The sequence below is a fragment of the Ranitomeya variabilis genome, chromosome 5 (genome assembly GCF_051348905.1).
Source record: "Ranitomeya variabilis isolate aRanVar5 chromosome 5, aRanVar5.hap1, whole genome shotgun sequence".
NCBI lineage: Eukaryota > Metazoa > Chordata > Amphibia > Anura > Dendrobatidae > Ranitomeya > Ranitomeya variabilis.
In genome coordinates this window covers 268,009,687-268,034,943 of record NC_135236.1, presented here as the reverse complement: position 1 = coordinate 268,034,943, position 25,257 = coordinate 268,009,687, and the positions used below count along the sequence as shown (strand labels likewise).

Sequence of the window (25,257 nt, the reverse complement as noted above, 5' to 3'; positions counted from 1 at the left end):
ACTAGGTTTTTGCCACATAATCTCCGAGCAGATGTAGAGACTGAGACCCTGATTCTAGCGATGTATCCCTTACTAGCCGGTTTTCTGTAGCTATAAAATCTCTGTTTTAAATTAGATTATCACTAGAGGACTAGTACACCAGCTGCCAGGTAATCCTCCACATTCATGGGCTTTCTATAAAAACATAAATGCACACCCAACCGGACAACTAAGGGTGGGTGCTGTGTCCCCCCAGTGAAACAATTTTTATGGTGATTACTAAAAAAAAGATCTTAATTTCTCAGCCTCTCATTGGGGGACACAAAACTATGGGATGTCCTAAAGCTGTCCCTGGGATGGGAAAAATAATATACTATTGCCACCAAATTATCCACCCTAGCTCAGGCCGAAATCTAAGCAACTGCAGCCTGCAAAATCTTCCTGCCAAGAATTGTATCCAAAGTAGTAAAGGTGTGAACCCTGTAAAACTTGGAGAAGGCATGTACCAATGACCTAGTAGCTGCTTTACAGAGCTGCAGGATGGATGCCTGATGGCGAACTGCCCAGGATGCCTCCACTTCCTGCATAGAGTGCACCCTTACAGGCGCTCTGGCCTTCGCCTTATAGGCATGAATAGTTGCCTTAGAGGCGGCCAGACCCTTGAGAGGGTTGTCCGCTATGGTAAACGAGGAATCTGGCGATTCAAAATCCGAGCTGCAGAGATGTGGTCTAATTGCTGTTTATTGCATCAATGCGTTTCAAGGTTTACAAACCATATCTTTAAAAATTATTATAAATCAAATTGATCGGGATTAGTTCTAGTGCTAGCTCAAAAAAGACTAAGGCTGTGTGCACACGTTGCTGATTTTTCGCTGTTTTTTCGTGATAAAAACGCTATAAAACCGCCAAAAAAAAAGCATACAATATGCATCCCATCATTTAGAATGAATTCCGCAATTTTTGTGCACATGATGCGTTTTTTTCCGCAAAAAAAAACGCATTGCGGGAAAAAACGCAGCATGTTCATTAATTTTGCGGTTTTTTTGCGGATTTCCCACTATAAAATGCATTGGGAAATGTCCAGAAAAAAACGCACCAAAAACGCATGCAGATTTCTTGCAGAAAATTTCAGGTTTTTCTCAGGAATTTTCTGCAAGAAATCCTGAACGTGTGCACATAGCCTAATACCTCTAAAAATTACTTTTTATTGATCAATATTAAAAAACAAAATAGACCACAAAATACAGGAAAGTGAAAAACCAAACGCCATTTGCGTTTCAAGAGGGTGCCAACCTCCGCTGGTAGGAAGGGGTTCAGCTAGGGTTACCTAGGGTCATATAGGCCTGTCTATACCCCTGCTGGATTCATTGGTAGTTACAGATCAGTAATAGATTTTTGGGTTGTTTTTCCGATTGGTTTTTCACTTTCTTGTATTTTGTGGTCTATTTTGTTTTGTTAATATTGATCAATAAAAAAGTAAATTTTTAGAGGCAATAGTCTTTTTTTTACAAACCCTATCTTGCACTTCTTGACAACATTTAATTTGTCTAGTTCCTTCTTTATCGGACGAAAAGGTGCAGGGCAAAAGGAAGGAAAGAAAGCATGTCCTTGTTAAGGTGCAAAGCCAAAACAACATTGGGGATGGAGGACGGAACAGGTCTCAACAGTACCTTATCCTGGTGCAGGATAACGTAAGGAGCTCGACAAGAAGCGCCAACTCTGACTCCATCCCCGACTGCAAAAAGGAGAGCCGTATAGACAGAGAAAAGGATATTTGAGAAATTCCAGAAGACTCAAAACAGCAAAAAATGGTCTTGCAAGTGTAGTGATAGATGCGCAGCAAGGAGGGTTTCTGTGCCCATATCACGGTTGGGATGACCGATTCTGACAAGCCCACTGCCCTCAGAATTGCAGCTTCAACAGCCATGCTGTTAAATTGAGCGACTGTAAATTCTGGTGGAAGAACAGATCCTGAAACAGAAGATTTGGACAGTGAAGGAGAGTCCAAGTGACATCCGCCAAATAGTTGATCACGTCCACATACAAGGCATTCAGAGGCCAGTATGGTTCGCTGAGGATAACTGGAAATGCCTCTGCTTTTACTTTCCTGAGAAGTCTGGGCAGAAGAGATAGAGGAGGAAATGGGTAAGGAAGGGAGAACTGGGACCAGGAAATTGCCAGTGCGTCGGCTGCGACTGCCTGAGGATACAAAGATCTTGCAACGAATCTTGGTACCTTGCTGTTTAATCTGGATGCCAACAGATCTACATCTGGTGTGCCCCACTAATGACAAATGTCCTTGAACATCTCTAGGTGAAGAGCCCATTCTCATGCCTCTACATGGTGGTTCAAGAAGTCTGCTGCCCAGTTGTCTACTCCAGGTATATGAACCGCGAAGATCAGAGGAACCCCTTCTGATGTGGCAGATAGACTCCGCATCCTTCCTTGACGATTGATATAGGCCACTGCTGTGGCATTGTCTGACTGAATCCTCATAACCAATCCTATAACCAGATGTTGCCAATGTTTGAGAGCCAGATGGATGGCTCAGAGCTCTGATGTATTGATTGGAAGGAGTCTCTTCTGACTGTTCCAAGATTCCTGAACTGACAAGTGGCAGAAGATGGCCCCCATCCAATAAGGCTGGCATCCGTGGTCGGAACCTGCCACTGGAAGAAGCGACCCTGCAATAACAGGGACGATACCCACGACCTGGCAACAGCGAAGTGGAAGAAGGACTTAAGATGGTCTGGAGGTTGTGTTGACCTGTCGCAACAGGCCAACAGTGTGTTTTGCAGAGGGCTTGTATTGTGCAAACAGGACTGCCTCGAACGTTGATACCATCTTCCCCAAGACTCATGCAAAACAGGAGATAATATCTCTCTGGCTGCTTCAGAGTTTGGACAGAGATTGCAGAGCTAGCCTCTTTTCCTGACTGATGCTTGAACTATGTTGAATATCATCCCTTGAAACCGAAGACACAGTGTTGCAATTACCACATATTTTGCCCTTACCACATATTTTGCCCTTTTGACAATTCATCTGAATTGTTTCAGGGAATCTAGGACAATCTGCAAACTCTCCAGATTCTGGAATAAAGAAAGGCGCCTTGACGAGAATATTGTCCAGGTAGGGGATACTACCACCACCCTGGTGCGGAGTGAAGCCAAAACTGGGGCCAGAACCTTTGTAAACACTCTGGGCGCGGTTGCCAGCCCAAAGTGAAAGACCCTTAACTGCAAGTGATCCTGGTAGACTGCAAAGCGATGAAATCGATGAGGAGCCAGAAAGATAGGCACATGAAGATAGGCGTCCTGTAGGTCTATCGAGGACAGAAACACCCTGGCATCCATGGATGCAGCAACTGACTAGGTTAACTCCATCCTTAGCCCGAAGCGACTACCACTCGGATCCATAAATCTCTGAATTCCCTCAGTCATGCCTCCTTGAAGAGAAGGCAGCCACCACATGGGAAAAATCGCCAAGATGTTAACTCCTCTACTGACTCTGGAACAAGAGGGTTTATCACCCGAACCGAAGGAACACCCAGTGGGAGTAGGTTTAAAGGATAAACCTACTTGACATTTAGGAGACTGTTGGTCTGACCCGAAGGTCGTAATCCACCGATGCTGGAAACTGATGAAAGGGGTGAAACTGCAAAGTCCACAGTATTCTAAATGGACAGCTGGGCCAGGCTTGGGAGACACGGTGCTTCTGCTGACAGCAGCATCAGCAATGATCTTGTCCAATTTAGTACCAAACAGGCACGATCCCTGGAAGGGTAAACCTGTAGGAGACTTCTTCAAAGCAAAGTCTGCTCTCCATACTTTGAGCCAAAAGATACTATGAATGGCCACACAATTGCTTGCCGCCTGCACACAGCATTCAGTCGCATCTAATGATGATGTACATAAATATCTGCCTACGCTATCTGATCCGCAATATTCGCCTCCTAGGAACCAGCCGGAATACTGTGCCATAAATGTTTCACCCAAGCCGTAGCTGCCTTGGATACCCAAGTAGCAGCAAAAGCAGGGCAGAGGGCAACACCTGCTGCTGGAAAGGCCTAGCTAGCCACGGACTTTAAACTTTAAAGGGGCAGTGAGAAAAATTTAACAAAAAATGAGTCTCTGGCCCTAAAGAAATTAGAGGAAAATACTAATCTAATATTTAAGGCATCAAAGGGGGTAACCTAGTGGTCATGGACCACCCACAATATCTTGAAATGTGTGGACTACTCCTTAATGAAATTTTACCAGGTGATCCAACAAAACGGTACTCCAATGATCTAATATGTATTTTAAATTCAGCCCGGGAGAAGGGCCTAATAACACAAAATGAATACACATTCCTTGCCCCTGGCACTCCGGTCATACCATCCTTTTATGCCCTCCCCAAGGTTCATAAGGGTTTGACCCCTCTAAAGGGTCGCCCCATTGTAGCTGGCATTGATTCTCTCTCTCTCAGAACGTTGGTGTTTACATTGATCAAATTTTGAGGCCCTTTGTACCGTCACTACCATCATACGTGAGCGATACCTCCCACCTGCTGGGTCTACTGGAGGATGTCGTGGTGGAGCCTCATATTAAATTAGCATCGATTGATGTAGAGGCGCTATATAGTAGCATCCCACACGACATCGGTACTCAGGCAGTGGACCACTTTCTTAGGACAAGAGCTGTGGACTGTCTTGAACATAACATCCTTGTTAGACAGCTTCTCCACTTCACTCTCACGAAAAATTATTTTATCTTTGATGGGAAGTACTTCTACCAGCTCAGGAGAACGGCAATGGGGAGTCCCTGTGCTCCCACGTATGCCAACTTGTTCCTGGGCTGGTGCGAGGAAATTACCATCTTTCCGGAGGAGGAGAGATGTTGGCAGTCATTTATCTGCCTCTGGGCCAGATATATCGATGACATCTTGATTTTGTGGTCTGGCCCAGAGGCGGAGTTCAATCGGTTTGTGGAGGAGATAAATGTAAACAATATAGGGATGAGGTTTACCTCTGAATGCCAGGATCAGAGCATTGCATTTTTGGACCTTACTATTAGAAAAAAAATTGAGGGGGAGGGTTCACTACCCAGACCTATCGAAAACCGACGGCGACAAACCGTTTTCTACAGTGGGAAAGTCATCATCCTACACCCCTTAAATGTGGGATACCTAATAGGCAGTTTCTTCGGATTAGAAGAAACAGCACCGATATGGGCAGTTTTAAACAGCAGGCTAAGGATTTACACCACAGATTCAGAGAGAGGGGATATCCGCCTGCTGTTTTGAGGAAATCATGTAATGAGGCCCTAGGAAGAGACAGGTCTGCGCTCCTTAGGGAAAAAAACACCCCAAGGGAGGGTCTGGGCCTGGTCAGGTTGATTGGCACCTACGATCAATCGGACAGGGTATACCAAATTATGAAAAAACATTGGGGTGTACTACTGACGGATCCAAATTTGAAGGATTTTATCCACCCTAAACCAAGTATTACATATAGAAGGGGTAGATCAATTGGCGATAGGCTGGTGCATAGCCTTTACCAAAAACCCCATAAGGCAGGCACATGGTTGGATAGAAAACCAATTGGTTTCTTTAAATGTGGTAACTGTTCGAGATGTCGCTATATGTTGCAATGCAAGTGGTTCTCTAGTGCGGCCAATGGGAAACGCTTCTATATTAGGGACTTTGGCAACTGTAGATCTACGGGGGTGGTTTATAAAGCCACCTGCTCGTGCCCCCTTGATTACATTGGTAAGACGAGGAGGGAATTGAGAACCAGGATTGGTGAACATTTGGGAGATATTAGAAACAAGAGGGACACTCCCATTGCCCGTCATGTTAATGACATACATGGTGGACACTTGGATGAAATCTCCTTTTGTATGATTGAATTAGTAAGACCAAAACCTAGGGGAGGAGATTTTGATAAAGTTGTCCTGAGGCGTGAGGCAGAATGGATTTTTAGGATGCAGTCAGTGTCACCGGGGGGTCTTAATGAATCCCTTACATATGCATGTTTCATATAAAATGGCTATTCTTTTGTCCCACTGTTAAAAATCTCTTGGATTAGACTATTTAGACATTTCTGTCCCGTATGGGTTGGTGCGGGACCTAGTTTCAGGACCTATTCCAGAATCCTGATATTATATCAGGTACCAATTATGGTTCAGTATCGTTTATTTTCCCACAGAAATCACTATGGTACGGATATAGAAATAATACGCTGTTGGTCCAAGCAATTGGGCAACATATATCACTATATGATAGGCCATGATGTATTGTCTTGAGAACTTTATATAAAAAATGGACATTGGCACAAGTCCAGGTGTTATCTGAATAAATCTGTATATATCTATACATATTTCTATTCATCTAGCCACAGTATTTATTATTAACATATAGATGAACTATAAATAATTAACGATAGAATTGCTATTCCGTCTTCTGCTTCTTACCACCTATTAGATTGACTGATATATCCTAACTGCTATTTTTATTTGTATCTATACATCTATTGACAATTATTATGAGGCCTTATTATTGCGCCAGTTAGACCAAGAATCTGGCGTTTAGTAACACACAAAACAATAGAGATCTATAGCCCCTATGTGAGCACTCTGGGACACTGCGCCATGTATCCTAACAAAATGCTTAGCAACAGCCCGAGGCGGAGCTTGCGCATTGCCGCGCTCTAGTGAAAGTGTATACGTCACACGCTAGACCACAGGGGGAAGTCCCTGAAACAGGAAGTCCTGTGACGTTTATCCTGGCAGCACGGGACATGGCTTGCGTTCCAGACTCGAACGCTCTGCGTATTCTTAGGTATCCGTCCTTTGATTTATATATTGATATGCTGTTCTTTGATCTTATAGCGGTGCTGTTCGGTGATGGGCTCCGGTTGATGGACTAGTACAGCGGATTAGATTATAAGAGATACTATCATTATATTATTATAAGAAAACACCCGGTGCACCCTGGGAAAAAAGGGGCGTGATTTCAATAGTGGACCATGATTGGTCCTCTGACTCCGGTTTGGGGTATTTAAATCAGCCCTGTATAGGTCTGAACAGGTCTGTCTCTTCATCGTGGCACGTCTATGGAGTAGCTGGTTCCATATTGCGCCTCCTGATGAACCGCATGAACGGGGAAGCGCTAAGTTTTCTGTGATAATTCCCAGTTAGGCTTTTTTTCAACAATTGATCAATGACCACTAATTATGTATCAATGTGTCTTCATGTGACCTATAGTGGTTAATTGTCCTTGCGTGAACCATGCTGTTTAAATCAGCTGTGTGGCCCCTCTGATGGTGCTTGCAAGTCCTGTTAAAATTGTGAGGGGACTATTATCTTTATTCAAATCGCTGAGTCCTCATTAGTCCAAATCACTCATATTGATTTGATTTTTTGTGGTAGTCCTATCTAAATGTAAAAAATCATACTTCCAATTTATATGGTCTTAACAGGACATGTTTTTTAACCTAAACCTGACTATTACAGGGTGACTATATGAGGGTGCACAACACTCTAAATAACCTGTTCTCTGTAAATTGATAAGCTCTATCCCTTCATTTATTTTATTGCTCATTGTTTTCCAACCTTTAGCATAATAGTATGTACTAGGGCTAGTCATGGACAGCCGTCGCAGAGTGGGGGCGCCATACAGTCGTGCCTAATAGGGTGCCAACCCCCACTGCTAGGAAGGGATAGCAGGCAAGTGTACGGAATTGACAGGTTATTGTAATAAGACCTATACCTTAAAGGGAACCTGTCACCCCGTTTTTTCAGTATGAGATAAAAATACCTTTAAATAGGGCCTGAGCTGTGCTTTACAATAGTGTATTTTTTGTCCCCTGATTCCCCACCTATGCTGCCGAAATACCTTACCAAAGTCGCTGTTTTCGCCTGTCAATCACGCTGGTCTGGTCAAAAGGGCGTGGTGAAATGGCTGTTTCTCCCCCACCTCTTGCTTATCTTCCCGGCGTTGGCGTAGTGTTTTGCGCATGCGCAACTGCCGAATGCACTGCGCAGCGGCAGACAGAGCGCGATCTGCACTATTCACCGGCTTTTCCGTGGCGGCGGCCATCTTCTTGAGGCCGCGCGTGCGCAGATGGAGTGCTCTGCTGCCCGGGGCTTCAGGAAAATGGCCGCGGGATGCCGCGCGTGCGCAGATGGAGATCGCGGCGGCCATTTTCCTGAAGCCGAGTTCGCATCTCTGCTTTACCCTGACATTATAAAAGCCAGAGGGCAGGGAAAAAACAACAGTGAGCAGTGCTTTAAGAAAAAATTGCTAAGGAAAACCAATCAGCCCCCAGATGTCAACAGCCTACCCTATTTCATGGTCTCAGAAGAGCACCCCTGAGTCGCTGGTGTAGTTGCAGTCCACCCCACCTGACCCAGGTAATCAAGTGGCCCCTAGCGCAGACAAAGTTGGGGGTGATCCCTGAAGGCCCGCAGAGTGGACCAAAACGGAAAGCTGCACAACAGCCAATTGCCTACTACCCCACGCAGTAGAGCGGAACCCCGAGCCGCTGACAGGAGATAGCAGCCGGGCATCAAAGGCCCGAGCCTTTCATCCAAACCACCGAGCCCCAGTCCTAAATGTCCCCACACTCCCAAACTACCATAAGAGGGAGTGGGGGAGAGGGAAAACGTAAGGAAGGGGGTGGGGGTCACACAGTTGCAACAGGACTATATTGCCCTGCCCTGGAGCCCCAAAATTAAATCTTCAGCTCCGTGCAACAATATGTGAGGCGGGCAGGCAGGAGCTGGCTGGTCTACAGACCACCACCCCAGTACCTGACCACCGACAGTGTCAAGGTACTCTAGTCCAGTCATACTGATGCAAAAGGATACAGACTGCACAATTGCAGCCTGTACTCTCCCTCACTGCGCGGGTGGAACAGAGCACACAATTACACCATTACCCTGAACACAATCCAGCTGAAAAAAAAAAAAGAAAGAGAGAGACAGTTAACACCTAACCTAATAACTAAAGACCGGTCTGAGACAGACATTGCCTGCAACTGACACTACACAAAACTGAGAGCCCGAGGCTAGCAGGTGAGGTATAGTCTGCTGTGGAGGAGACCATTTCAATTCAAAATGCAATAATAGCGTCAGCCTCCAGCTAGCAGCAGACATGGTTCTCTGTGTCCCCCAATGAAGCGGCTGAGAAACACAGATTTTATAAAAAAACACAACACATTACCCAGTAAGTGCTACGACGTTGGAATCAGGGTCTCTGCCCCTATATCATGCTGTTGTCAGATTAGATAACAAAAACTTGGTGACATAATTTAGGAGGGACAAATTACCCCCCTTCTGTGTATAGAAAAATCATACAATTCCAAACTGGCCAAATGCACAGCATTTTAGGGAATTAAGCTCTTAAAATAGAGGTCTTAAAATAAGAGCAGCAGTGCCCTGTCCTTAAGGCTATGTGCACACGTCAGGATTTCTGGCAGAGATTTTCCTGACAAAAACCGGACATTTCTGCCAGAAACCCACATGTGTTTTTACCGCGTTTTTGACACTTTTTTTGTGCGTTTTTTTCCAAATGCATAGAATTGCGGAAAATCCGCAAAATTAATGAACATGCTGCTTTTTTTACCGCGATGCATTTTTTTCGCGGAAAAAAACGCACCATGTGCACAAAACATACAGAATGCATTCTAAATGATAGGATGCATAATGCATGCGTTTTTAATGAGTTTTTATAGCGTTTTTATAGCAAAAAAACCGCGAAAAAACCTGAACGTGTGCACATAGCCTGAAACATACTAGGGAGTGCAATGAGATTAAGTAAATTACCCCTTCAAATGCCAAACTGACAGAAAAAAGAAAAAGTGTCTCTTTGGAGTCACAAGAGAGATAAGCGCTTTACAGACATCATCATCACTGTCCCGCTGGGGCTCACAATCTAAAGTTCTTATCAGTATGTTTTGGAGTGTGGAAGGAAACCCATGCAAACACGGGGAGAACATACAAACTCCTTGAACCAGGACCCCCAGCACTGCGAAGCAGCAGGATCAGGGCAACTGTTAAAACCTGATTCATGACTTTTATAGAGAACCCCCTTTAATAACAGCTCAGGAGGAAGTAGAACATGTGCATGGTATACTTACAGGTGCAACAATTTTCCCAGTCTGTCCAACCTGCATGTCATTGGGCACAAAGCCAGCATCCACAGCCGCACGAGAGGCGCCCACTGTACAATACAAGAAAGTTATTACTCGTAAAAAGGGTCTAACTGGATAACACATTACAGAAGTAGTGCATTGCATTATGGATGTGACCCAAACTTTGTATGTTCAATTACCCTCCTGGGTCTCAAATATTGTATAAAAAAATGTGTTCTGAAAATGTTGTGCTATTTACCGTATCTAAAAAAAAAACAAAAAAAAAACAAAAAAAAAAAAACGCCATTTTATCACTGAAATAAAACGTGCCATATTGTGAGATTTTTTTTTTTTTTTTTTAAACCTATAAAAATCTCCTCATGCCTAACTGAATGTTTGCTGTTGGAACAAAAACCAAAAGCAGATTTCTCTATTGCTTCATTGGGGGTCCATCAGGTCCTGATGACGTCACCTGTCCGAGGTGGTGTTCAGCACTGGAATCCTGGGTCCAATCTCTATATGACCACTTACCTTAAATTTACGGCGGCATTGCACAAAGTCCAGAAGCGCCAACATTTATATACACAGATTGCGGTTTGTTTTTGTATTGTATTGTATTGTATTGTATTGTATGTTACTGAAAAGTTTCATGGGTTTGTTTTTGGGTACATGTTGGTAAGGCTTCTTTCACATTTCCGTCTTCTGGGGGCCGTCGCAATCCGTGGTTATGGCAAAAAAACGGATCCTGCAAATGTGCCCACAGGATCCGTTATTTTGCCATTGACTTGAACTAACGACGGATTGCGACGGATGGACACACGTCGCTTCCGTCATGCGACGGATGCGTCGTGTTTTTGCGGTCCGTCGAGACGAAAAAACGTTCAATGTAACGTTTTTTCATCCGTCGAATCCACCAGTTCCGACCGCGCATGCGCGGCCGGAACTCCGCCCCCTCCTCCCCAGAACTCACAATGGGCAGCGGATGCGTCGTAAGACTGCATCTGCTGCCCATGTTGTGCACAATTGTGCACAACGTCCGTCGGTACGTCGGGCCGACTGTTTGTGACGGCCCCGTACCGACAGAAATGTGAAAGAAGCCTTAGCAACTACCTAAATAAAATGGGAGGACATCCTGTGCTCCAAATTAGCTTGAGCACAGCCTGTTGAGGGCTTTAGCTGTTTCACTGTATTCATTTTTCAGTAGTATTCTTTTTTGATGCTGGGAACAGTCATAATAGAGCACACTTTAGAAGGTTTTCCCAGCAATTGTGACAAAATAAAGCATTTAGATGTCCGCGATTAACTGAATTTTACCCAACTGGAGATCTATTCTGAAATGCTTTACACTTTATATTCAAAAACAACTTTGTGCGATTTTCCTAAAAGGCCATAAATGGGGAATTTCAGTTTCTCAGATCTTTACAAGAATGTGGTCAGATTAATCCCTCTTGTAATATGTTAGCTGAAAAAAGAAAAAAAAAAAAAAAAAAAAACTTACCAGCAGCATGAAGCTGATCAGCCAGGTCATATAGCAATTTAAAGTTCTCTCCATTCTTCAGCCCTCGACCTAGGATTGAGAATTAAAAGCACAGAAATTAAAGGGTATTCTCAATCATAAACAGCAAAGTGCTTCTAAAAACATTTAACTTTGAACTTTACATCTGATTAAAAATCTTCTCTACTTTCAAGAACGGAGGGATTTTTAATTTTACCAGACACCTCTGCAGTGTACAAAAGGTGAACGGTATGCCAGACTAGAGTGCACATTTGTAAGCGCTGCTATGAAGCGGGGCTGGATCATTAGATAAGGCCTGCTTCAGTGCCATATGCTAGCAGCATGGAGAGCGCACAGCTTGGGCCAGTTGCTCAGCCATGCCACCAGCCTCAATTGTCATAAAATAAAAAAATATTCAAAACACATGATTGACATGTTATCTCCATGTACTGTATGGACAAAGACCCAATAATGATTTACTCAACATATTAAAAAGGCCCTATACTGCAGGACTTTGTGTTTTTTTTTTATCACAAAGTCCTCTATGGAAAATAACCGTATTCCAAACCAGGTTTGCTAGTCAACTTAGTAAAAAGAAGTAAAAAGATGTAAAAACCCTAAATCATATAAAATAATTGTTCTAAAAAACAAAACAAAAAAAACACACCAATTAAAACAGACAATGTGCTGACATGTGACGGACACAAATTCTAAATATGCTATATACAGAAAAAAATTAAAATAAATACACACATATACACACTATACCAAGGGGAAAATTGTTGATTTGATTGACACTTACTATTATGGCTCACAAGCTGTTCAGTCAAATGCTAAAGTAATGTGTCTGCGAATTGAGATACTGATTTGGCTTTTATCCTAAGTCATATTGCACGACTCGTTAAAGGGTTGATTGTGACTTGTAGGAGCGCTACTTCCAACAGGTGGCGCTATAGAGTTAAGTCCTCTTTTTCTCAGAAGAGGCAATTTGCATAAAGTAATGTTTCAAATCATTAGTGGGAAAACCTCATCCTTTCCATCCATCCACCTTGTCCTGGGGACTGTAATGATGGAGCAACTCTAACAATTGAAACAAATACTCCCATTTGAAGTGTCCTATTGTCCATGCACACAGGCAATAATGTGCATACAGTATTATAGTATCACGCAAGACGGCCTACTACAAGCAATGTGGGGAGGGTCAGGCATTCTCATCAATGATCTGAAACATTACCTTAGCATTTGAATGAAGTTTGTGCCAAAATAGTAAGTGTCAATCAACAATTTTTCCCTTGATATAAGCCTGTAACCACTAATAATACAGATTTATACACGGTAGTTTCTTTTGTATACAACATATTCAGAATGTGTCCCTCACATGTCAGCACCTTTTCTGTTTTAAATTGGTGTTTTTTTAAAAAAATGAATACAAATTTTTAATATGATTTAGGCTTTTCACATTTTTTTTTTTTACTGGGTAGACAAGCAAACCTGGTTTGGTGGCATACTCCCATACTGCAGCTGCATTATAACTGGTGGGTTTGGTCCTGAACACTGACACACAGATAAAATCACTAAGGGCACACATTGAAAATTTGCAGAAGATTTTTAGGCTGTAAAAACATTAAAAGAATTGACATGCTGCAGATTTGACAGATGCTTTGATGGTTCAAATCTGCAAGGAAAAAATAAGCAAAATGTGCATCAGATTTCAGAAATCTGTATTACTTTCCTGCTACGGTAAAATGCTGACTTTTTTTACTACGATAAAAATCCAGGGTATGAACAAGCCCTAATTGCACAAAGCAACAGCACAGTGAGACAGCAAACAGAGTAAAGAAAAAGATAATTGAGGCTATGTGCACACGTTGCGGATTAGCCTTAGGAATTTCTGGTGCGGATTTTGCCTCTCCTGGCAGAAAACGCAGCAGCGGATTTGTCACGCTTTTTGTGCGCAGCGTTTTTTTGTGCGTTTTTGCTGCATTTTTTTTTTGCGGACTTGCTGCGTTTTTTACCCCTGCGGATTTCTATAATGGAATGGGTACAAAAACGCTGCAGATTGTCAAAAAAGAAGTGACATGCTACTTTCTTTAAACCGCAGGGCTTCCGCAGCGGATTTTCCGCAACGTGTGCACAGCTTTTTTTTTTTCTCATTGATTTACATTGTACTGTAAATCAATTGCAGATCTGCAGCGTTTCTGCACCCTAAAAAAACGCTGCAGATCCGCAGAGAATCCGCAACGTGTGCACATAGCCTGAGGGAGTTTATTGTGTAATGTTTTAGTTTCCAATCAGCCTTTTTTTAAGCACAGCAATACCCCAAACATTGTATGGGTAAAGTAATAATAATCCACTTTGTTTTGGTTGTGTATGGTCACCACTTTCTAATATTGCTATATTCAGTCACATGGCAAAATCTAAATCTATTACATTGGGATTTCCAGGCAACAAATATTCCACCAACTAAACAAGTTTGCAAATACGTCTCACCATCGTCTGTAAACTTACCTCCAGAAACCACAACCTTGGCGCTGGTCAGTTCAGGTCGATCGCTTTTTGTCAAGCTCTGCTGTAACCACTCAGATTTTCCAACTGGTGCAGGTGGAGTTACTAGAACATTGAAAACAATTTTCAGGTATTTTTCCCTAGCCTGCAAGTGGTATGACTTATTCTCAGTCCAGTCATCTACATGAAATTCTCATAACATGGTGTCATATATTCAATAGATTAATCGGGAGAACAGGAGTCTCCTGTGGTCATGAAGTGTTAGCGCGTGTTACAGAGCAGTCTCTGTGGAGATAGACAGTTAATGAACCAGTGACTGCACATGCTCAAACACTTCATTACTACAACAGACTTCTGCCCCCATTCTCCATTTCTGTGGATAGATGGTAATTGTTTTTTATGGGGTAACCTTCGTAAAGTTGAATGAATGGAACCAGATAGGTACAAGACTAATGTTAACAGGAAGGAAAGGATCCAGCTGCCGATCAGACAAGGTAATATCAGGTTTTAAGTCTATAGTTAAAAAACATAACAGTATAAATAAAAGATCACTTGGAGTATGGGGAAAGACAAAAATTTCCCAAGATCACTAAAAACGTTGGGAACGCACACCGCATTCTTAAACTTGGTTTACAATGAAACTACCTTGGGCAGAACTATAAATATACAATTAATTAGGCAAAAAGTGAGTGTAAATAGCAAATGCTCCAATAGGCAAGGACAAAACCAAATCCAGACAAGAAATCATCTGCAAAAAAACCATAGGTGAATAAACAAAAGAACGAAAATTAAATATATATGAGAAATGGAAATAGAATTCAAGAGTAAAAAAAGAAAACCATTAAAAGAATTAATAATGAAACCATCTTGATGGTGAATGTTGCACTACCATCATGGTTTTTAAAAAAAAAACTGTCTTTCCAAGTGTGCAAACAGGTTTTACAGGTAGATTGACCACACTTGACAAAACCACTGACCAATATCCAAATCCCTGGTGGGGGACAAAACGTTACCTAAACTAATTGCCTTACACAAAACAATTCTAATACCTTGATTCAAAATAGAATCCATAACTTCATCATTAAGATATGTAAATTATGGTTAACAATATTAGAGATTGAATTTTCGTGAATATTGTACCTAATTGTATGACGTGGATGAAAACTTTGGAAATGTAATAGTAATAGTATTACACAAAGTGGTTTTCTATAAGTATTGCTGGAAATGGGAAGGCCATAATTCCTCATAGGTTCAGGGTCCAAACATTTAATGTAAGTATTGTCTGGATTTGGTTTTGTCCTCGCCTATCGGAGCATTTACCATTTCCACTCATGTTTTGCCTAATTAATTGTTCATGGTTATTTATAGTCCCGCCCAAGATAGTTTTGTTGTAAACCAAGTCTAAGAACCCGGAGTGAGTTCGAAAAGCGTTTGTTGATCTTGGGACATATTCTCTTTCCCCCAGTCATCTTTTATTTACAAGGTGTTATGTTTTTCAGCTATTGAATTAAAGCATGATTTTACCTTGTCTGATCGGAAGCTGGATCCTTTCCTTCCTGTTTGCATTGCATGATGTTGAGATCGCAAGCTTACAATCTATGAAATAGGATCATCACCTTTTAACCAGAGAGTCTCACAAGCAGTAAATTCTGCCCAGGTTTATGTTTTTTGTCTTGCGAAATGTAAAGGCTGTGCAGACCTTTAACAAGACAAACAATATTTTTACTAGTGATAACCTGGAGCTCAAAGTTTGCATTGGCAAATATACATGCCTTATAAGAGTACATGAATGGAGAGATTAGGCCATGGAAGCTAATCAGAATCACAAAGTTAGATTTTGGGGGCACCAATGAAATGAGAGAGAAACTTCTACCTCTGTTGAAATGTCCCAATGACATTTTTATTGACTTCAGCATCTAAGAGGTTAAAAAGTTGGGTTAGGGTATGGGCCGACACTTAGTGCTGATGGCACAGGTTGTGGAAAGTTATATGTACAATGCAGGTCGGGAAGGGGTTAATAGGTTATTTCCCTTTCAATTATGAAAGGATATTCCTTGGATGTAAGGGATTTCATTTGATTTTTCATGGTTCAAGGAAGCCCAACTATTCTCTAATATCACAATTAAAGGCTAGGACATTAGGAGATGGCAATACCCCTCTAACTTAGGTGTTCAAAAATGTATATGACCTACAAAATTAGGCCAGTCTCACATGTCCAGATAATTCCGGTACCGGAAAAATCAGTACCGGAGTTATCCTTGTGCTCACGTGGCACATCAGTGTGGCACACGTGCGGCATCAGTGTGGCACACGTGCGGCAGCCGTGTGCCGACTGAGTACCACACGGACCGTGCAGGAGACAGCGCTACAGTAAGCGCTGTCCCCTGCTTTGGGTGCTGAAGCTGGAATTCATTCCTTCTTCCCAGCAGCGTTCGCTGGAGAGAAGGAATGAAAAATCATTATTTTTTTTTTGTGGTTAAAATAAAGTTCCCGGTAACCTCCCCCCTCCCACCCCCTGTGCGCGCGCCCGCCCGCTGGAAATAAAATACTCACTGGAATATGTGGCTCCATCTCCCATAGGGGTGGAGCCGCATATTCATCACTGTAATGAGCGGTACCACGCGACCGCTCATACAGGACAAGCTGCGACGCTGAGAGGAAGCATCGAGGGTGCTGGGTGAGTATTTTAATGCCAGCGGGCGGGCGCACAGGGGGTGGGAGGCGGCAGGTGACAAGGATCTTTATTTTAAACACTAAAATAATAAAAAAAACAATGATTTTTCATTCCTTCTCTCCAGCGAACACTGCTGGGGAGAAGAAATGAATGGCGGCTTCAGCACCACACGCTGGGGGGACAGCACTTACTGTAGCGCTGTCTCCTGCACGGCACACGGACGACACACGGACAGCATCTGTGTGCGGTACGTGTTTACACAGACCCATTGACTTTAATGGGTCCGTGTGATCCGTGTGCTCCCACAAACACGGACATGTCTCCGTGATTTTCAAACGGACACACGATCTGTGAAAACACGCTGGCATGTGCACAGACACATTGATTTTAATGTGTCTACGTGAGTCAGTGTCTCCGGTACGTGAGAAAACCGTCACCACACGTACTGGAGCCACTGACGTGTGAAACAGGCCTTAGGCGCAGAATTCCTCACCCTTATCTAGACTTGCACTCCCTCCTGAGATTGGTGCCACTTCAAAAGACGTGCCTCTGATGGTGAGCATCTTCACAGCTTCTTCACACTTCACCGTGCACAAGGCATTTCCTACAAAATGTGACTATTAACATGTTTACATATTACAGGATTTTATTTAGGACCACCTAACAGGAAAAGGGGTCCTGTACATTACCTACAGAGTATAACATTAATATACCGGTATATACACAATTACACAATACGCTTACATTCCATTTAGTATCCATCTGACGAAGTTCAAGTGGATAAGGAAAAAGAAGATTATTGCACGGAGTATGGTTTCTAATCACCCAGCAGCCATTAGTGTTACAGCTGGAAAGAAAAATGATGAAGGCCACGTAGCCAGAGCCGCAGCTGGCAGAGGGGAGAGTTGCCAATGCACAAACAGCTGGTGTCAGACGCTGAGGTTAGGGCCCCGGATTACTAAAAGGACTGGTGGCATCTTCACCAAACACAGAAGAGCCTACGCTGCACACCATCCATGTTCATAGCAATCTGCACAACTACATCTGCTCATTCCCCAGAGAAGAGCCATTTGGAAAGCCATTGGGGTAATCCTCAGGATTCCAAGTATGTTGGTTCATCATGAAATGGTAAAGATATTTGCCATGTTTCTTCCAGTCTTTGGACCACATGGGACATTATAGTATAATTATAACAAAATTATTAACTTTTTATAAAATAAGTAACGGTGACCTCCCTATCTTTATTAGCTATAGTTAGTGCATGTGTATAGATAGCTATACACTAATAAAGTTAGGGAGGACACCTTTACTTATTTTCTAAGAAGACTACAGAGCACACGAGTCTTCCACTTCTCTCCCGCTGTGCAGTGATACATTTGCCATTTGTGTGACAGCTGCACCAGGCAGCCCAGAGCTTTCCACCTGGGACAGTGTTATGTCCTCCCTCTGAGATTTCTCATCCCAAGGACACGGATTGTATGTTGTTGTGGCGAGCTCTCAGAACAGCAGGATGTATTAATATTTAACAGGACATGTGGGGGAGAGGGCACTTGATATTACTTGGTGATGGGGATGTACAGATGGGGTGAATTTGAGAACTATATATTTTCCCAAGCATGAAATGACTGGTCACGTCTAAGCAGGAGTATACATGATAGGCTAGTCACAGATCATATGTAATAAAGGAAATTACCACCTTATATTACCCAGGCAGCATGCACATTGTATATCAGTAACATTATTCTAATAGCAGTTTTCTCATCTCATAAAATTACAGCATATAACCATGATCGGGCTGCAGCACTGCGTCGCTCTCTACATTTTCTCTGTAAGCCATCCGATTAGTTCTCTGCACAAATTCAGCCCCTTTACTTGATGTGCTGAGGTTACCTGCACAGTCGTGTGGCTCAGGAAATAAACATCACATATACCCCCCAACCAGGGCTGTAGAGTCAGTAAGCCAAACCTTTCAACTCCAGCACTGTTCAGATGCAAGCACCCTAAGAAACGTGCAGCATCCCACCCAACCCCACCTTAAAGATCACCAAAATCTTTGCAGCCAATCAGAAAGGACTGAGGCAACGTCCCTATCTCTCGCCATGTCAGACACGGTTCACCGGATTCTATTAATTATTAACTTGTAAGAGTGCACAATGATCATTACAGATATAGGGAAATACGCCAAACCTTGAGAACAACATTACTACAACACATGACGAATCACCCTTTTCACTGCAGCTAATTTTCACTTTTCTATGGGATAACAGAATTTCACATTTGGTGTTGGCAGTTTCTGAATTACTATTAATGGCCCACAACAACACAAGATACAAACTAGAGAAGACGATACCCTGGCGTAACACTGCATTATACATGTACCATTCCCTAATCACCATCATTATTATTATTATATGACTACTGCAGATCTTTGGATTTTCTGAAGAGGTGGGTTTTCAATTGCTCTTGATCTTGACGTTTCAAAAGGAGTGGGGGGGGGGGTTAGACTAGTTGGGGGAACAGATTCATACTAGGAGAGAAGCTCAGAAGAAATTATGGAGAACGTTCGGTGAGGAGCAGAAGAGCAAAGAAGGAAGACTGAAGATTCCTTGTGTGGAGGTAGAATAGGGCAGATATGTATAAAGGAGACAGGTTTCACAGCCTTGTAAGTCATTGTCATTTTACTCATTTCAAACTGAATTTGATAGGAAACGATTGGTCAGTAGAGGGACAGAGAGGAGAAAGAATAATAAGGGATGAAATGGATTAACTTTGAGACAGATTTGGAGGGGTGTAAGAGTGTTAGATGGGAAACTCAAGAAGAATGTTGCAATAGTCTAAGAGGGAGATGATGAGGGATTGCATTAGCTCCAAAGTTTACGATAATCACTTCAAATATGTAAAATAGCTTTACAGTAAAGATGGAAAAGGAGTATTCGATTTCTGCATGAAAAAAATAAAAATAAAAATAATTGTATTTCCATTTTATCATTTCTTTAAACAAATTAGGCCTATGAAATTAAAAAAAAATATCTGCCAAACTTCTGCCAAAATAGGATTTTCATCATTTACTGCTGGTGGTGATGCTGCACACTCAGTATGTGTATGTTCTGTACCGCACACTGGTACACTAAACATATGATTGCAAGAGGTATTTGATATTGATTCTTTTAATTCTGCAATAAACATATGTTTAGGATGAGACTACATTTGGAAAAATCATGGGTGGAAATATGATCCTACTGAGATCCCAACTTGATTCCCTGAACAAATGTAACCAAAAAACACAACTAACATAAGCATTTTTTTTTTATTTTTTTTTAAATGTGTAACAGTTTTTCTGAAAATCGCCAATCAAAATTTGGAATTTCATAAAAAAGGAAAAGATGAGCATTAGCGTTAATATATACCCACTTCTTTTAAAGCTGAATACTCAGAAGCACCCTTTGCCCTGTCGCACACGGGACAATGCTCATTGACAAAAATGAAAATAAAATGAAATCGGAGATGTGCTGACCAGAATTATCAGAGAATGTTCAGCAATATAGAATAGCCCGAGTGGCTTCCTTACCCGTTTGAGCTATGCTGCGGTGATGATCCGTCCTCGGTGCTGTTACGCCCAGTTAGCTGCGGGGGATCCAGCAGCACTAGGATGGCGAAAAGTTCTCCTGATGGTGAGAACCCACACTGGGTTTGTGGAAAGACTCCAAGTGCCTTGAATTATGTTACCAATAATGAACTGTGCTGGTATAGTGCCGGACGGTCACTGTTCTACCGGCACACGTTCAAACAACGTGCCCTCTTGCAGGCGAGTGACGTCACTGTGTAGTACTCTCTCTCTCTGGGAAGCAGAGTGTTCACTCATAAAACGCGTTTCTGCAGTTGCGACTGCCTTCATCAGAGATTACACCTGCAGTCCTTATATAGGCAAGTGTCTCATCTCAGGAATTGAGCTTGCATTTTTTTTTTCTATCTTTATCAAAAAGCGAACAGTTCTCTCTCACTATTAAGATCTATTGGTCTTGATATATTTAATGTGAAGATCCAGTGGTTGGCACTACAGCCTTGCATTGTTGGAGTCCTGGGTGCAAATCCTACCAAGGACAACATCTGCAAGGAGTTTGCATGTTCTCCCCGTGATTGTGTGGGTTTCCTCCAGGTTCTCCGGTTTCCTCCCACATTCCAAAGACATACTGATAGGGAATTTAGATTGTGTGCCCCATCAGGGGACAGCGATGATAATGTGTGCAACCTGTAAAGCACCGCGAATATATTGGCACTATATAAAAAGATTACTATTATTATCCAGCTGCTTTCAGCTCTAGACATCTGTTTTATAAAATTCCCCCCCCCCCCCCGATGTTTTTCCACCTTTTTGGATTATCACCGCAGCATAGCACATACAGGTAAGGAAGCCACTCAGGCTATCCTTTCTTATATTGTTGAACATTCTCTGAAAATTTGGAATTTGACTCCTCAAAAACAAAAATATCAAAACATACATACGGTCTTGTGACATATCAAATTAAAGCCTCTACAATTCTGAACAAGATGATGCCTCTTCCATCTCTATCATAACTCTAGCCCGAAATATAACAAATGTAAAGTCATACAAGACAAAAATTTAGGCAGTTTCAAAACTTTAGAAATCTATAAAAAATTAACTAATCAAGATTGAAAAAAATAAAAATAAATAAATTTATTTTAAATTCACTAAAGTAGCAATTCAAAAACCACCAAAGAAAATAAATATCCTGAGATGTCAGGGGAAAAAAATAAATTCAAACGTGTATCGCTTTAATCAGAATGACCCAAAATGGTTTTGTGGGTGACCACAGACAATTACTCTCTCCAAACCCTTCCTGACCAGTTCTCTAGTTTGGAGTTTTGCTAGGATCCCCTGTCGGTACTGGTAGTATTACAAGCAAACTGTAGCCCTTTTGGGTTGCACAGGTAGTCCAAGTCCTCTAGGATGACATATCCATACATATTATCAAAAAGGTCTGCTGTGTCTCTAAGAACAAAATCAGGAACTTGAAAACAGATCCCAGGACGTGGGCTGTTCCACAAGGAGAGGCTGCCAAAGCTATAGAAGAGAATCATCTCTGCAGCAGGAGTGGTACCTGTTCATTTGTGAGATGAGGAACAGGAGGCATGGGGCCAAAGTATTTCAAAATGACCAACTGCAGGTCACTGCTGTGCATTTTTTTTTTTTTTTAAGACCAAACTGTCAGAAAGACCCCATGAGAGCCCGTAATTCAGTCCTCACAGCCATGCCCCATGTAGCTCGATTGTCAGAGGACACCAGAATTGGCCGGCTTTCCTTTAGTGTTAACTTCAGGACGGGGGATGAGGAGCCCGTGCACACCAGGACGGGGGATGAGGAGCCCGTGCACACCAGGACGGGGGATGAGGAGCCCGTGCACACCAGGACGGGGGATGAGGAGCCCGTGCACACCAGGACGGGGGATGAGGAGCCCGTGCACACCAGGACGGGGGATGAGGAGCCCGTGCACACCAGGACGGGGGATGAGGAGCCATGCATACCAGGATAGGGATAAGGAGCCATGCATACCAGGATAGGGATAAGGAGCCATGCATACCAAGATAGGGATGAGGAGCCATGCATACCAGGATAGGGATAAGGAGCCATGCATACCAGGATAGGGATGGGGAGCCATGCATACCAGGATAGGGATGAGGAGCCATGCATACCAGGATAGGGATGAGGAGGCCGTGCATATCAGGATGGGGATGAGTAGGCCGTGCATACCAGGATAGGGATGTGAAGCCATACATACAAGGATAAGGATGAGGAGGCCGTGCATACCAGGATAGGGATGAGGAGGCCGTGCATACCAGGGCAGGGATGAGGAACCCGTGCACACCAGGAGAGGGATGAGGAGCCATGCACACCAGGATAGGGATGAGGAGCCATGCATACCAGGATAGGGATGAGGAGCCATGCACACCAGGAGAGGGATGAGGAGCCCATGCATACCAAGATAGGGATGAGGAACCCGTGCATACCAGGACAGGGATGAGGAGGTTCACACTAACTCCTTGTGACAATGTTAAAGAGTCTAGAGATGTAAGTGTAGCCGCTTATGAAAAAATATGGCAGACTTGTGGCGTTAGGTTTTTTTTGTGGCTTTTCTCTACGCTCTCAGTTATAAAAAAAGAGTGAGCTTCCTCCAAAGAAGCCATCCGAAAAGTAAAATTGTTACTTCTTTTAACCGCTTCACGCATTCCTAACCCCAAATCAGTTAAAGGTAGTACCAAATGACAAAACATGCTCACAGAAATCTCATTGTTCTATTTCAGTGCATTATATTCATTTTAATGAGCGATATGTACAGCGCAGTTTTTTGGTTTTTTTTGTAAGGCAGATTCCGACAAAAACACTTCTTGTGCACATAACATAAGTGGTACAAAATAATGCGCTTTCTAAATATAAAATTAACTAACTTTCTAAATAGTATATGGCTTTTATCCTAAGTCATATTTTAGGGCTTGTTAAAAACTGTCGATAGCGACTTGTGGCGCTATTGACTTCAAGTCCTCCTCCTCTCTAAAGAGGCAATTTGCATATTAAATAGTATTTCCTTCCATTTTGCTACTCTACATAGTGGGCTGCAGTGCAGTTTCTGGCAAAGCTCTAACAGCACACCACTCCTGGTATATAAAATAATGCCTGTAGAATTACTAGCCTAAAAGGGGCGATTCAAGACAAAAAGCAAGGGTTCACTTTTGCCCAAAACAGCAGCATCTAGCTTACATGCTAAGGACTCATAAAGACAAACATGTTATATGGACATGCGTTGTCCATGTGCACCATGCAAAGCACACAGAGACCACACATACCCACTGTAGCCAATGTACATGGGCAATTTTCCACACAGACCAATGGAAGAAAAATGAGAAAAAATAAATAAATAAATTACAGCATGCACTATTCTGATCTGACTTACGGAACAGACTAGTGCGTGGAAATAGTGACTAGCCCAAGTTTTAACACTTTCATGAGAACCAAGTTTGAATTTGATATTGTACTTAAGATTTACTCAAGTGAAACCTGCAGAACCAAACAACAACAGCAGCACCATTCCTGGGAAAAAGGAGTAATCCCCATTTTCAAAATCTGGTCAGTTCCATTAAGATGATCATATTATCACATAGAATTTTTTTTTTATTATAACTGACCGTCATTGCTCTCAAATCATACTTTTTTTTTCCTTCTTCTTCTTCCCAGGAACATAATTGGACTGACAAAAAAAAAACAACACAACACACACATCTCACAATGATCTAAGTGAAAACACTGACAAAACTGCTAACAGCTAGTAATGCACGAATGTACTCGGATAAGGCGTCATTCGAGCAGGTTCAGGTGCTAACCAAGTGACTTCGGTGTTCTCAAAAAATATACTAGAGTCCTAGCGCCTGCATGTCTTCCTGCATGTCTTGTGGGTCTTTGACAGCAGCAACACATGCAGGGATTGTCTAACAAATAGAAAATCCCTGCATGTGTTGCGGCTGTCAAACAGCTCCGAGTTGTGCAGGTGCAAGGGACTCAAACATATTATTCGAGAACGCCAAAATCACTCGGTTAGCACCAGACCATGCTCGGTAACACCTTATCCGAGCACAATCGCTCATCACTACTAAAGACTGATGTAGTTTGGCATCTTTTTTAAAGGTCCCGCCATGACAACAGTTTTGTTTTTGATCTACTGCAAAAAAAAAAAATTGTAGACTTGGCCAAAAATACACACACACAAAAAAAAAAAAAAAACATTAAAAAGATCTATAGATTACTTACCGGCATATATGGTCCTTACAAATGTGTCAGGTGACTTAATGTCAATTACATCAGAAACTGGGGCTACGTCAAGCTTTGCTGCTACTCTGGGCAGGAGATTCTGCAAGGCACCCAAAGTGAAAGACATTATTCCAGTTACACAACTCACTATAAATAAATTTTCTTGCACCAGTGCACCTGGAATATACATATGTGCCAACTTTTCAAATAGTCTTACTTAAAATGTTCCATTGTCCTAGGTCTATAGCTCCTCTATAAGCTGTACTCAGAACCTGCATGTATAGTCGCTGCTGCCTGTCAGAGCTATAGATGCATAGGTACGCTTCAGAAAAAATGCTGTGAAGGTGGACCTTGCCTTTAAGATGGATGTGTATTAAAATACATACATGTGCAATTTGAGCATACTTCCCGTCAGTTTTTAAAAAACAGTAATTAGACTTACTGGTAATTGTATTTCCAGGAATCCATCCTGACAGCACACTGGAGGACGTCCTTCTTATCCATGATGGGACAGGAAACACGAGAGGTTAAAAGGACCCTCCCCCTACCACCCTTCAGTGTTTTTCCAAAGTAACACATCTGGATGGATGCAAACACAAGTTTTATTACAACAAAATAATGAATCATACAAATGTTACATCACATAAGTATAAAGATCAGACAATAGGGAG

At 42.4% G+C, this 25,257-nt stretch overlaps 1 protein-coding gene across 2 annotated transcripts in view; it reads right to left on the bottom strand.

The window, feature by feature from the left end:
* ETFA (electron transfer flavoprotein subunit alpha) overlaps positions 1 to 25,257 on the bottom strand; it is a 50,248-nt gene that overhangs the window by 8,963 nt on the left and 16,028 nt on the right. For both annotated transcript variants that reach the window (XM_077264253.1, XM_077264254.1), the window contains exons 5-9: positions 24,587 to 24,686; positions 17,261 to 17,371; positions 14,097 to 14,198; positions 11,592 to 11,660; positions 10,100 to 10,182 (exon numbers count right to left, since the gene is read on the bottom strand). In XM_077264253.1, coding sequence (XP_077120368.1) covers positions 10,100 to 10,182; positions 11,592 to 11,660; positions 14,097 to 14,198; positions 17,261 to 17,371; positions 24,587 to 24,686 — 465 coding nt within the window. The remainder of the gene's footprint in view (positions 1 to 10,099; positions 10,183 to 11,591; positions 11,661 to 14,096; positions 14,199 to 17,260; positions 17,372 to 24,586; positions 24,687 to 25,257) is intronic.